We start from the raw sequence: 15,240 nt of genomic DNA on the forward strand, positions 1-15,240 counted from the left end.
GCAGCGCGGGGGCGGCCGGGTGCAGTGTAGAAACAAGCGTCGGGTTCGCAATGTTAGTCTATGAGAGATCAACGGATCTCTTCAGCGCTGCAGGCAGGCAAGGGGGGGCTTCCTCAGGGAAACCTCCACTTGGGCAAGGGAGAGGGACTCCTGGGGGTCACTTCTCCAGTGAAAGTCCGGTCCTTCAGGTCCTGGGGGCTGCGGGTGCAGGGTCTTTTCCAGGCGTCGGGACTTAGGTTTCAGAGAGTCGCGGTCAGGGGAAGCCTCGGGATTCCCTCTGCAGGCGGCGCTGTGGGGGCTCAGGGGGGACAGGTTTTGGTACTCACAGTCGTAGAGTAGTCCGGGGGTCCTCCCTGAGGTGTTGGTTCTCCACCAGCTGAGTCGGGGTCGCCGGGTGCAGTGTTGCAAGTCTCACGCTTCTTGCGGGGAGATTGCAGGGTCTTTAAAGCTGCTCCTTGAAACAAAGTTGCAGTCTTTTTGGAGCAGGTCCGCTGTCCTCGGGAGTTTCTTGTCTTTTTCGAAGCAGGGCAGTCCTCAGAGGATTCAGAGGTCGCTGGTCCCTTGGAAGGCGTCGCTGGAGCAGAGTTCTTTGGAAGGCAGGAGACAGGCCGGTGAGTTTCTGGAGCCAAGGCAGTTGTCGTCTTCTGGTCTTCCTCTGCAGGGGTTTTCAGCTAGGCAGTCCTTCTTCTTGTAGTTTGCAGGAATCTAATTTTCTAGGGTTCAGGGTAGCCCTTAAATACTAAATTTAAGGGCGTGTTTAGGTCTGGGGGGTTAGTAGCCAATGGCTACTAGCCCTTAGGGTGGGTACACCCTCTTTGTGCCTCCTCCCAAGGGGAGGGGGTCACAATCCTAACCCTATTGGGGGAATCCTCCATCTGCAAGATGGAGGATTTCTAAAAGTTAGAGTCACCTCAGCTCAGGTGGGGGCCGTGGCCGGAGGGGGCGGGCAACTCCACTAAGCTGGAGTGCCCTGCTGGGCTGTGACAAAGGGGTGAGCCTTTGAGGCTCACCGCCAGGTGTTACAGCTCCTGCCTGGGGGAGGTGTTAGCATCTCCACCCAGTGCAGGCTTTGTTACTGGCCTCAGAGTGACAAAGGCACTCTCCCCATGGGGCCAGCAACATGTCTCTAGTGTGGCAGGCTGCTGGAACTAGTCAGCCTACACAGACAGTCGGTTAAGTTTCAGGGGGCACCTCTAAGGTGCCCTCTGGGGTGTATTTTGCAATCAAATGTACACTGGCATCAGTGTGCATTTATTGTGCTGAGAAGTTTGATACCAAACTTCCCAGTTTTCAGTGTAGCCATTATGGTGCTGTGGAGTTCGTGTTTGACAGACTCCCAGACCATATACTCTTATGGCTACCCTGCACTTACAATGTCTAAGGTTTTGTTTAGACACTGTAGGGGTACCATGCTCATGCACTGGTACCCTCACCTATGGTATAGTGCACCATGCCTTAGGGCTGTAAGGCCTGCTAGAGGGGTGTCTTACCTATACTGCATAGGCAGTGAGAGGCTGGCATGGCACCCTGAGGGGAGTGCCATGTCGACTTACTCGTTTTGTCCTCACTAGCACACACAAGCTGGCAAGCAGTGTGTCTGTGCTGAGTGAGAGGTCTCCAGGGTGGCATAAGACATGCTGCAGCCCTTAGAGACCTTCCTTGGCATCAGGGCCCTTGGTACTAGAAGTACCAGTTACAAGGGACTTATCTGGATGCCAGGGTCTGCCAATTGTGGATACAAAAGTACAGGTTAGGGAAAGAACACTGGTGCTGGGGCCTGGTTAGCAGGCCTCAGCACACTTTCAATTGTAAACATAGCATCAGCAAAGGCAAAAAGTCAGGGGGCAACCATGCCAAGGAGGCATTTCCTTACACAACCCCCCCCCCAAACGAAAGAGGATGAGACTAACCTTTCCCAAGAGAGGCTTCATTTTCTAAGTGGAAGAACCTGGAAAGGCCATCTGCATTGGCATGGGCAGTCCCAGGTCTGTGTTCCACTATAAAGTCCATTCCCTGTAGGGAGATGGACCACCTCAACAGTTTAGGATTTTCACCTTTCATTTGCATCAGCCATTTGAGAGGTCTGTGGTCAGTTTGAACTAGGAAGTGAGTCCCAAAGAGGTATGGTCTCAGCTTCTTCAGGGACCAAACCACAGCAAAGGCCTCCCTCTCAATGGCACTCCAACGCTGCTCCCTGGGGAGTAACCTCCTGCTAATGAAAGCAACAGGTTGGTCAAGGCCATCATCATTTGTTTGGGACAAAACTGCCCCTATCCCATGTTCAGAGGCATCAGTCTGCACAATGAACTGCTTAGAATAATCTGGAGCTTTTAGAACTGGTGCTGAGCACATTGCTTGTTTCAGGGTGTCAAAGGCCTGTTGGCATTCCACAGTCCAGTTCACTTTCTTGGGCATTTTCTTGGAGGTGAGTTCAGTGAGGGCTGTCACAATGGATCCATATCCCTTCACAAACCTCCTGTAATACCCAGTCAAGCCAAGGAATGCCCTGACTTGAGTCTGGGTTTTTGGAGCTACCCAGTCCAGAATAGTCTGGATCTTGGGTTGGAGTGGCTGAACTTGGCCTCCACCTACAAGGTGGCCCAAGTAAACCACAGTTCCCTGCCCTATCTGGCATTTGGATGCCTTGATAGAGAGGCCTGCAGATTGCAGAGCCTTCAAAACCTTCTTCAGGTGGACCAGGTGATCCTGCCAGGTGGAGCTAAAGACAGCAATATCATCAAGATAAGCTGTGCTAAAGGACTCCAAGCCAGCAAGGACTTGATTCACCAACCTTTGGAAGGTGGCAGGGGCATTCTTTAAACCAAAGGGCATAACAGTAAACTGATAATGCCCATCAGGTGTGGAGAATGCTGTTTTCTCTTTTGCTCCAGGTGCCATTTTTATTTGCGAGTACCCTGCTGTCAAGTCAAAGGTACTTAAGAATTTGGCAGCACCTAATTTATCTATGAGCTCATCAGCTCTAGGAATTGGATGAGCATCTGTCTTGGTGACAGAATTGAGCCCCCTGTAGTCCACACAAAACCTCATCTCTTTCTTTCCATCTTTGGTGTGAGGTTTGGGGACTAAGACCACTGGGCTAGCCCAGGGGCTGTCAGAGCGCTCAATTACTCCCAATTCCAGCATCTTGTGGACTTCCACCTTGATGCTTTCCTTAACATGGTCAGACTGTCTAAAGATTTTGTTTTTGACAGGCATGCTGTCTCCTGTGTCCACATCATGGGTACACAGGTGTGTCTGACCAGGGGTTAAGGAGAAGAGTTCAGGAAACTGTTGTAGGACTCTCCTACAATCAGCTTGCTGTTGGCCAGAGAGGGAGTCTGAGTAGATCACTCCATCTACTGTGCCATCCTTTGGGTCTGATGACAGAAGATCAGGGAGAGGTTCACTCTCTGCCTCCTGATCCTCATCTGTTACCATCAACAGATTCACATCAGCCCTGTCATGGAAGAGCTTAAGGCGGTTCACATGGATCACCCTCTTGGGGCTCCTGCTTGTGCCCAGGTCCACCAGGTAGGTGACCTGACTCTTCCTTTCTAGCACTGGGTAAGGGCCACTCCATTTGTCCTGGAGTGCCCTGGGAGCCACAGGCTCCAGAACCCAGACTTTCTGCCCTGGTTGGAACTCAACCAGTGCAGCCTTTTGGTCATACCAAAACTTCTGGAGCTGTTGGCTGGCCTCAAGGTTTTTGGTTGCCTTTTCCATGTACTCTGCCATTCTAGAGCGAAGGCCAAGTACATAGTCCACTATGTCTTGTTTAGGCTCATGAAGAGGTCTCTCCCAGCCTTCTTTAACAAGAGCAAGTGGTCCCCTTACAGGGTGGCCAAACAGAAGTTCAAAGGGTGAGAATCCTACTCCCTTCTGTGGCACCTCCCTGTAAGCGAAAAGCAGACATGGCAGGAGGACATCCCATCTCCTTTTGAGTTTTTCTGGGAGCCCCATGATCATGCCCTTTAATGTCTTGTTGAATCTCTCAACTAAGCCATTAGTTTGTGGATGGTAAGGTGTAGTGAATTTATAAGTCACTCCACACTCATTCCACATATGTTTCAGGTATGCTGACATGAAGTTGGTACCTCTGTCAGACACCACCTCCTTAGGGAAACCCACTCTGGTAAAGATACCAATGAGGGCCTTGGCTACTGCAGGGGCAGTAGTCGACCTAAGGGGAATAGCTTCAGGATACCTGGTAGCATGATCCACTACTACCAGGATATACATATTTCCTGAGGCTGTGGGAGGTTCTAGTGGACCAACTATGTCCACACCCACTCTTTCAAAGGGAACCCCCACCACTGGAAGTGGAATGAGGGGGGCCTTTGGATGCCCACCTGTCTTACCACTGGCTTGACAGGTGGGGCAGGAGAGGCAAAACTCCTTAACCATGTTGGACATATTGGGCCAGTAGAAGTGGTTGACTAGCCTCTCCCACGTCTTGGTTTGTCCCAAATGTCCAGCAAGGGGAATGTCATGGGCCAATGTTAGGATGAACTCTCTGAACAGCTGAGGCACTACCACTCTCCTAGTGGCACCAGGTTTGGGGTCTCTGGCCTCAGTGTACAGGAGTCCATCTTCCCAATAGACCCTATGTGTTCCATTTTTCTTGCCCTTGGACTCTTCAGCAGCTTGCTGCCTAAGGCCTTCAAGAGAGGGACAGGTTTCTTGTCCCTTACACAGCTCCTCCCTTGAGGGTCCCCCTGGGCCTAAGAGCTCAACCTGATAAGGTTCAAGCTCCAAAGGCTCAGTTCCCTCAGAGGGCAGAACTTCTTCCTGAGAAGAGAGGTTCCCTTTCTTTTGCTGTGTTGCAGTTGGTTTCCCAACTGACTTTCCTTTCCTCTTGGTAGGCTGGGCCATTCTTCCAGACTCCAGCTCTACTTGTTCACCCTGTGCCTTGCATTGTGCTCTTGTTTTCACACACACCAGTTCAGGGATACCCAGCATTGCTGCATGGGTTTTTAGTTCTACCTCAGCCCATGCTGAGGACTCCAGGTCATTTCCAAGCAGACAGTCCACTGGGATATTTGAGGAGACCACCACCTGTTTCAGGCCATTGACCCCTCCCCATTCTAAAGTAACCATTGCCATGGGATGTACTTTTCTCTGATTGTCAGCGTTGGTGACTGTGTAAGTTTTTCCAGTCAGGTATTGGCCAGGGGAAACCAGTTTCTCTGTCACCATGGTGACACTGGCACCTGTATCCCTCAGGCCCTCTATTCTAGTCCCATTAATTAAGAGTTGCTGTCTGTATTTTTGCATGTTAGGCGGCCAGACAGCTAGTGTGGCTAAATCCACCCCACCCTCAGAAACTAGAGTAGCTTCAGTGTGGACCCTGATTTGCTCTGGGCACACTGTTGATCCCACTTGGAGACTAGCCATACCAGTGTTACCTGGATGGGAGTTTGGAGTGGAACCTTTCTTGGGACAGGCCTTGTCTCCAGTTTGGTGTCCATGCTGTTTACAGCTATGACACCAGGCCTTTTTGGGATCAAAGTTTTTACCCTTGTACCCATTGTTTTGTGAAGAGGCTCTGGGCCCACCCTCCTGTGCAGGTTTTTGGGGGCCTGTAGAAGACTCTTTACTATTTTTAGTTTTGGTTGTCTCATCACCCTTCCCCTGGGGAGTCTTTGTGACCCCTTTCTTTTGGTCACCCCCTGTTGAAGTCTTGGACACCCTTGTCTTGACCCAATGGTCCGCCTTCTTTCCCAATTCTTGGGGAGAAATTGGTCCTAGGTCTACCAGATGCTGATGCAGTTTATCATTGAAACAATTACTCAATAGGTGTTCTTTCACAAATAAATTGTACAGCCCATCATAATTACTTACACCACTGCCTTGAATCCAACCATCTAGTGTTTTCACTGAGTAGTCTACAAAGTCAACCCAGGTCTGGCTCGAGGATTTTTGAGCCCCCCTGAATCTAATCCTATACTCCTCAGTGGAGAATCCAAAGCCCTCAATCAGGGTACCCTTCATGAGGTCATAAGATTCTGCATCTTGTCCAGAGAGTGTGAGGAGTCTATCCCTACACTTTCCTGTGAACATTTCCCAAAGGAGAGCACCCCAGTGAGATCTGTTCACTTTTCTAGTTACACAAGCCCTCTCAAAAGCTGTGAACCATTTGGTGATGTCATCACCATCTTCATATTTAGTTACAATCCCTTTAGGGATTTTCAACATGTCAGGAGAATCTCTGACCCTATTTATGTTGCTGCCACCATTGATGGGTCCTAGGCCCATCTCTTGTCTTTCCCTCTCTATGGCTAGGATCTGTCTTTCCAAAGCCAATCTTTTGGCCATCCTGGCTAACTGGATGTCCTCTTCACTGGGGTTATCCTCAGTGATTTCAGAGGTGTTGGTCTCTCCTGTGAGGGAACCAGCATCTCTGACTATTATTTTTGGAGTCAGGGTTTGAGGGACCCTGTTCTCCCTAGATAGGACTGGTAGGGGGGAATTTTCCTCCAAGTCACTATCCTCTTCCTCTGAGTTGCCACCCTCAGAGGGGTTGGCCTTTTCAAACTCTGCCAAAAGCTCCTGGAGCTGTATTTTGGTAGGTTTGGGGCCCATTGTTATTTTCTTTATTTTACAGAGTGACCTTAGCTCCCTCATCTTAAGATGGAGGTAAGGTGTGGTGTCGAGTTCCACCACAGTCACATCTGTGCTAGACATTTTGCTTCTAAAAGTTGGAATACTTTTTAAGAATCTACAACTGGCTCTAGAATCTAATTCAAACTTTTACAAACTTTTAAACTCTAAAAGAAATGCTAAACAGGATCTAACACAAGGCCCTAGCAGGTCTTTTTAAGAATTTAGAAAACTTTTCAAATTGCAAAAATCAATTTCTAATGACAATTTTGGAATTTGTCGTGTGATCAGGTATTGGCTGAGTAGTCCAGCAAATGCAAAGTCTTGTACCCCACCGCTGATCCACCAATGTAGGAAGTTGGCTCTGTATGTGCTATTTCAAAGTAAGGAATAGCATGCACAGAGTCCAAGGGTTCCCCTTAGAGGTAAAATAGTGGTAAAAATAGATAATACTAATGCTCTATTTTGTGGTAGTGTGGTCGAGCAGTAGGCTTATCCAAGGAGTAGTGTTAAGCATTTGTTGTACATACACATAGACAATAAATGAGGTACACACACTCAGAGACAAATCCAGCCAATAGGTTTTGTATAGAAAAATATCTTTTCTTAGTTTATTTTAAGAACCACAGGTTCAAATTTAACATGTAATATCTTGTTTGAAAGGTATTGCAGGTAAGTACATTAGGAACTTTGAATCATTTCAATTGCATGTATACTTTTCAAGTTATTCACAAATAGCTATTTCAAAAGTGGACACTTAGTGCAATTTTCACAGTTCCTGGGGGAGGTAAGTTTTTGTTAGTTTTACCAGGTAAGACAGACACTTACAGGGTTCAGTTCTTGGTCCAAGGTAGCCCACCGTTGGGGGTTCAGAGCAACCCCAAAGTCACCACACCAGCAGCTCAGGGCCGGTCAGGTGCAGAGTTCAAAGTGGTGCCCAAAACACATAGGCTAGAATGGAGAGAAGGGGGTGTCCCGGTTCCGGTCTGCTTGCAGGTAAGTACCCGCGTCTTCGGAGGGCAGACCAGGGGGGTTTTGTAGGGCACCGGGGGGGACACAAGCCCACACAGAAATGTCACCCTCAGCGGCGCGGGGGCGGCCGGGTGCAGTGTAGAAACAAGCGTCGGGTTCGCAATGTTAGTCTATGAGAGATCTCGGGATCTCTTCAGCGCTGCAGGCAGGCAAGGGGGGGGTTCCTCGGGGAAACCTCCACTTGGGCAAGGGAGAGGGACTCCTGGGGGTCACTTCTCCAGTGAAAGTCCGGTCCTTCAGGTCCTGGGGGCTGCGGGTGCAGGGTCTCTCCCAGGCGTCGGGACTTAGGATTCAAAGAGTCGCGGTCAGGGGAAGCCTCGGGATTCCCTCTGCAGGCGGCGCTGTGGGGGCTCAGGGGGGACAGGTTTTGGTACTCACAGTCTTAGAGTAGTCCTGGGGTCCCTCCTGAGGTGTTGGATCTCCACCAGCCGAGTCGGGGTCGCCGGGTGCAGTGTTGCAAGTCTCACGCTTCTTGCGGGGAGCTTGCAGGGTTCTTTCAAAGCTGCTGGAAACAAAGTTGCAGCCTTTCTTGGAGCAGGTCCGCTGTCCTCGGGAGTTTCTTGTCTTTTCGAAGCAGGGGCAGTCCTCAGAGGATGTCGAGGTCGCTGGTCCCTTTGGAAAGCGTCGCTGGAGCAGGATCTTTGGAAGGCAGGAGACAGGCCGGTGAGTTTCTGGAGCCAAGGCAGTTGTCGTCTTCTGGTCTTCCTCTGCAGGGGTTTTCAGCTAGGCAGTCCTTCTTCTTGTAGGTGCAGGAATCTAATTTTCTAGGGTTCAGGGTAGCCCTTAAATACTAAATTTAAGGGCGTGTTTAGGTCTGGGGGGTTAGTAGCCAATGGCTACTAGCCCTGAGGGTGGGTACACCCTCTTTGTGCCTCCTCCCAAGGGGAGGGGGTCACAATCCTAACCCTATTGGGGGAATCCTCCATCTGCAAGATGGAGGATTTCTAAAAGTTAGAGTCACCTCAGCTCAGGACACCTTAGGGGCTGTCCTGACTGGCCAGTGACTCCTCCTTGTTACTTTCTTTGTTCCCTCCAGCCTTGCCGCCAAAAGTGGGGGCCGTGGCCGGAGGGGGCGGGCAACTCCACTAAGCTGGAGTGCCCTGCTGGGCTGTGACAAAGGGGTGAGCCTTTGAGGCTCACCGCCAGGTGTTACAGCTCCTGCCTGGGGGAGGTGTTAGCATCTCCACCCAGTGCAGGCTTTGTTACTGGCCTCAGAGTGACAAAGGCACTCTCCCCATGGGGCCAGCAACATGTCTCTAGTGTGGCAGGCTGCTGGAACTAGTCAGCCTACACAGACAGTCGGTTAAGTTTCAGGGGGCACCTCTAAGGTGCCCTCTGGGGTGTATTTTGCAATAAAATGTACACTGGCATCAGTGTGCATTTATTGTGCTGAGAAGTTTGATACCAAACTTCCCAGTTTTCAGTGTAGCCATTATGGTGCTGTGGAGTTCGTGTTTGACAGACTCCCAGACCATATACTCTTATGGCTACCCTGCACTTACAATGTCTAAGGTTTTGTTTAGACACTGTAGGGGTACCATGCTCATGCACTGGTACCCTCACCTATGGTATAGTGCACCCTGCCTTAGGGCTGTAAGGCCTGCTAGAGGGGTGTCTTACCTATACTGCATAGGCAGTGAGAGGCTGGCATGGCACCCTGAGGGGAGTGCCATGTCGACTTACTCGTTTTGTCCTCACTAGCACACACAAGCTGGCAAGCAGTGTGTCTGTGCTGAGTGAGAGGTCTCCAGGGTGGCATAAGACATGCTGCAGCCCTTAGAGACCTTCCTTGGCATCAGGGCCCTTGGTACTAGAAGTACCAGTTACAAGGGACTTATCTGGATGCCAGGGTCTGCCAATTGTGGATACAAAAGTACAGGTTAGGGAAAGAACACTGGTGCTGGGGCCTGGTTAGCAGGCCTCAGCACACTTTCAATTGTAAACATAGCATCAGCAAAGGCAAAAAGTCAGGGGGCAACCATGCCAAGGAGGCATTTCCTTACAGTATATATTTGTTTTTTGTTAAGTTGCCTAATAATTATGCACAGTAATAGTCACCTGCACACACAGATATCCCCCTAACATAGCTAAAACTAAAAACAAACTAAAAACTACTTCCAAAAATATTCAGCTTTGCTATTAATGAGTTTTTTGGGTTCATTGAGAACATGGTTGTTGTTCAATAATAAAATTAATCCTCAAAAATACAACTTGCCTAATAATTCTGCACTCCCTGTATTGGGCTTGTCAACAGATGCACTTTACCATTTTAGGATTCTCTCTGGGTGTTTGGTCTTTAATTATTGGTTTATCGACAGAGCAATGGATAGATATCGATCAGACACATGCATGAGCTGCATACTTAAACCATTCGCAGGGTACTGTTTTTTTCATTACTTTGTGCTCACTCCTTCTTACTATCTCACTTGGTTTCACTTGATTGTGGCTGTGTGTCGTATCTAAGGACCTTTGCTTTTTTACTCTGGTTTTTGTGGACATACATTATGATTGAATTTATACTTTAGATTCTTACTTTAGATAATGTAAGAATTGCGCAATGTATTTTCTTAATATTGCAGCCTTGAAAAAGTCTTTGTATAGACTAAACATGTGTTTGCTGCCAGGTGTTTTCAAACACTTGCATCATTCAATCAAGATTATCAACAACACTTTAAGTGCCGACAGTAAAGAAAACGCATGGACGGGTCCTTTGGAACACTGTTAATAATGAATAGAGTTCTGTGTGCTTCAGAGCATTTGTGTTTTGATTGTAGTTTACAGCACACTTTCAATTGTAAACATAGCATCAGCAAAGGCAAAAAGTCAGGGGGCAACCATGCCAAGGAGGCATTTCCTTACAATGACCTCGTGAAATTGTCAGGAATCACTTTGCTGCAACACATGCAGAGAGATTTGGAACTCCTTAAGCAGAAGTTGCATGGTACTTGTCTGGTCTGGACTGAATTTGTGCCTCGGAGGACATGGAGAGGGGCAGTTAGGCATGGGGCCATAGAGCGGGCTCGCAAAAAACTCAATCGGGCCATGAGGGTTTTCTGCTGGTCACAAGGGATAAGGGTGTTGAAGCATGAGGACATCAAGGAACAGGATGTGGCTCTTTTCCGGGATGACGGGGGTGCATTTATCACAGTTTGGGAATGCTTACTATTTGACAGAGCTGAGATTGCTGGTAGGAGATCTGTGGGGAGGTGTAGGAAGTTGGCTCTGTATGCACTATTTCAAAGTAAGGAATAGTATGCACAGAGTCCAAGGCTTCCCCTTAGAGGTAAGATAGTGGCAAAAAGAGATAATACTAATGCTCTATTTTGTGGTAGTGTGGTCGAGCAGTAGGCTTATCAAAGGAGTAGTGTTAAGCATTTGTTGTACATACACACAGGCAATAAATGAGGAACACACACTCAGAGACAATTCCACGCCAATAGGTTTTGTTATAGAAAAATATATTTTCTTAGTTTATTTTAAGAACCGCAGGTTCAAATTCTACATGTAATATCTCATTTGAAAGGTATTGCAGGTAAGTACTTTAGGAACTTTGAATAATCACAATAGCATATATACTTTTTACATAAAACACATATAGCTATTTCAAAAGTGGACACACTGCAATTTTCAACAGTTCCTGGGGGAGGTAAGTTATTGTTAGTTCTGGCAGGTAAGTAAACCACCTACGGGGTTCAAATTGGGGTCCAAGGTAGCCCACCGTTGGGGGTTCAGAGCAACCCCAAAGTCACCACACCAGCAGCTCAGGGCCGGTCAGGTGCAGATTTCAAAGTGGTGCCCAAAACACATAGGCTTCAATGGAGAAGGGGGGGCCCCGGTTCCAGTCTGCCAGCAGGTAAGTACCCGCGTCTTCGGAGGGCAGACCAGGGGGGTTTTGTAGGGCACCGGGGGAGGGGGGGAACAAGTCAGCACAAAAAGTACACCCTCAGCAGCACTGGGGCGGCCGGGTGCAGTGTGCAAACACACGTCGGGTTTCCAGTAGATTTCGATGAGAGACCAAGGGGTCTCTTCAGCGATGCAGGCAGGCAAGGGGGGGGGGCTCCTCGGGGTAGCCACCACCTGGGCAAGGGAGAGGGCCTCCTGGGGGTCACTCCTGCACTGGAGTTCCGATCCTTCAGGTCCTGGGGGCTGCGGGTGCAGGGTCTTTTCCAGGCGTCGGGATTTCAGAGTCAGGCAGTAGTGGTCGGGGGAGCCTCGGGATTCCCTCTGCAGGCGTCGCTGTGGGGGCTCAGGCGGGGGCAACTTTGGTTACTCACGGTCTCAGAGTCGCCGGAGGGTCCTCCCTGAGGTGTTGTTTCTTCTCCAGTCGAGTCAGGGTTGCCGGGTGCAGTGTTGCAAGTCTCACGCTTCTTGCGGGGATTGCAGGGGTCTTTAAATCTGCTCCTCTGGATACAAAGTTGCAGTCTTTGTTGAACAGGGCCGCTGTTCTCGGGAGTTTCTTGGTCTTTTGGAAGCAGGGCAGTCCTCTGAGGATTCAGAGGTCGCTGGTCCCGGGGAAAGCGTCGCTGGAACAGTTCTCTTCTGAAGGAGGGAGACAGGCCGGTAGGGCTGGGGCCAAAGCAGTTGGTGTCGTCTTCTTCTCTGCAGGGGTTTTCAGCTCAGCAGTCCTCTTCTTCTTTAAGTTGCAGGAATCTAAATTCTTAGGTTCAGGGGAGCCCTTAAATACTAACTTTAAGGGCGTGTTTAGGTCTGGGGGGTTAGTAGCCAATGGCTACTAGCCCCGAGGGTGGGTACACCCTCTTTGTGCCTCCTCCCAAGTGGAGGGGGGTCACATTCCTATCCCTATTGAGGGAATCCTCCATCTGCAAGATGGAGGATTTCTAAAAGTTACAGTCACTTCAGCTCAGGACGCCTTAGGGGCTGTCCTGACTGGCCAGTGACTCCTCCTTGTTTTTCTCATTAATTCCCCTGGCCTTGCCGCCAAAAGTGGGGCTGTGGCCGGAGGGGGCGGGCAACTCCACTAGCTGGAGTGCCCTGTGGTGCTGGAACAAAGGGGGTGAGCCTTTGAGGCTCACCGCCAGGTGTTACAGCTCCTGCCAGGGGGAGGTGATAGCATCTCCACCCAGTGCAGGCTTTGTTACTGGCAACAGAGTGACAAAGGCACTCTCCCCATGTAGCCAGCAACATGTCTCGAGTGTGACAGGCTGCTAAAACCAGTCAGCCTACACGGGTAGTTGGTTAAGGTTTCAGGGGGCATCTCTAAGGTGCCCTCTGGGGTGTATTTCACAATAAAATGTACACTGGCATCAGTGTGCATTTATTGTGCTGAGAAGTTTGATACCAAACTTCCCAGTTTTCAGTGTAGCCATTATAGTGCGGTGGAGTTCGTGTTTGACAGACTCCCAGACCATATACTCTTATGGCTACCCTGCACTTACAATGCCTAAGGTTTTGCTTAGACACTGTAGGGGCACAGTGCTCATGCACTGGTGCCCTCACCTATGGTATAGTGCACCCTGCCTTAGGGCTGTAAGGCCTGCTAGAGGGGTGACTTATCTATACTGCATAGGCAGTGTGAGGTTGGCATGGCACCCTGAGGGGAGTGCCATGTCGACTTACTCTTTTTGTCCTCACCAGCACACACACGTGGCAAGCAGTGTGTCTGTGCTGAGTAAGGGGTCCCCAGGGTGGCATAAGATATGCTGCAGCCCTTAGAGACCTTCCCTGGCATCAGGGCCCTTGGTACCAGTTACAAGGGACTTACCTGGATGCCAGGGTGTGCCAATTGTGAAAACAAAAGTACAGGTTAGGGAAAGAACACTGGTGCTGGGGCCTGGTTAGCAGGCCTCAGCACACTTTCAAATCAAAACATAGCATCAGCAAAGGCAAAAAGTCAGGGGGTAACCATGCCAAGGAGGCATTTCCTTACACTCACTGACAACGATCAGACGGCACAACCAAAACGGGGTTAGTTGTTTACTATCACATACTTTAAAGTAAGTAAAGTTAGACCCAAACATGAATGTCAGTTTTCATGCCTCGTCAACATCTACTGGATTCTATCAAAGGGACCATGACAAAGTAACAGACTGAAAGGGGACAGACAACTAACAACGGTCATTCTGCTATTTGACAGTTTTTATGCCTCGTCAATAATGACTACGCACATCAATGTAGCAATGGTCAGCCCACTTATCCAATGTAACAAGCAGACCCATCCATCACGAATGCCCAAATCTGTTCTCCAGCACCTAGACACAACTGCTTTTCATTGTGCAAAGTAAAACAATTAAGAAACACATTGTGCTTGACACAATCTGCCTGCAGATGAGCATGTATCCAATACTGAGTTGTCATATGTGCATTATTTCAGGAAGCTACAAGTTCATACCTGCCGCCAATTCCTGTTGCTTTTGTTTCTCAACCATCTCTTTTTCTCTCTGTTCTTGCAATTTCTTTGCTCTTTCCAACCTACAAAAAACAGTAATCTTTAGGTTAGAGAACTGCAAACCTCTAAATAGCCAAAATCTTTCAAAGAAAACGCAACTTATACAAGTGTGATAGCTGTGTCCCAAGAAAGTATCAGCACGTTCCTAGACAACAAGAAGCCACTGAGTCCCCAGAGAGTTGAATAATCTCCGACCCTTGGTCGACAGAATACCATCTACATGAGGCAGTTCAGATAATTTCCACCAGGAACTTGCCGAACACTTTGAGGGTGGTAGTTTCCTGGTTTCTTTTTTTACACGACTGGAGGTCTACATTACAGGTTATAGTGTGGAAGTAGAATCATTCAACAATGTTTGCCGCTAGGCTGTTACTGAGAGCTTTCGAGTTAAAGTAGGCTTTAAGATTAGCCACTTTAAGATCTGGACTTTGAGGCATCTTTAGCTGCCTTGCCTGTTTTCACTGAAAATCATGCATGACATACATGCACCGAAGGATTTTTGGTCAGGGTGTTTCATCCATTACCATTCACACTTTCCTCCCACCCACAGCAGCATACAGACTGGGGAAATGGTGTCATCCCATGCTACTGATTGATCTGTACAAAGCCAATTTCATATTTTCTTTAAAAATTCCTTTCTCTTCAGGTGCAAAACTTGTTCTAAGAGTGGTTTTAAAATTGTATTTATTTTAAAGATTAGTTCTAAATATTGGCTATTATGCTTACACACCTTTTTAGAACTTTGAGGTGGGAGTTCAAGTCCTGCACTTCAGTGAAAACAAGTGGATGGCCGGACCACTGTGATAACCCAGGCTGTGATGTATGTTGTAGTAAGTTGGCTCTGTATGTACTATTTCAAAGTAAGAAATAGCATGCACAGAGTCCAAGGGTTCCCCTTAGAGGTAAAATAGTGGCAAAAAGAGATAATTCTAATGCTCTATTTTGTGGTAGTGTGGTCGAGCAGTAGGCTTATCAGAGGGTAGTGTTAAGCATTTGTTGTACCCACATAGGCAATAAATGAGGAACACACACTCAAAGACAATTCCAGGCCTATAGGTTTTTGTATATAAAATGAAAATGTCACTTACCCAGTGTACATCTGTTCGTGGCATTAGTCGCTGCAGATTCACATGTTTGGCACAGTCCGCTGCCTGGTGTTGGGCTCGGAGTATTACAAGTTGTTTTTCTTCGAAGAAGTCTTT

The 15,240-nt window shown here is 48.6% G+C and overlaps 1 protein-coding gene across 1 annotated transcript in view; it reads right to left on the bottom strand.

Moving 5' to 3' along the window:
* Window positions 1-15,240, bottom strand: part of RSRC2 (arginine and serine rich coiled-coil 2) — a 238,343-nt gene that overhangs the window by 72,866 nt on the left and 150,237 nt on the right. The window contains exon 7 of the mRNA XM_069214956.1: window positions 13,982-14,061. Within this exon, the coding sequence (XP_069071057.1) occupies window positions 13,982-14,061 (80 nt within the window). The remainder of the gene's footprint in view (window positions 1-13,981; window positions 14,062-15,240) is intronic.

This window comes from Pleurodeles waltl, chromosome 11 (genome assembly GCF_031143425.1).
Source record: "Pleurodeles waltl isolate 20211129_DDA chromosome 11, aPleWal1.hap1.20221129, whole genome shotgun sequence".
Classification (NCBI taxonomy): Eukaryota; Metazoa; Chordata; class Amphibia; order Caudata; family Salamandridae; genus Pleurodeles; species Pleurodeles waltl.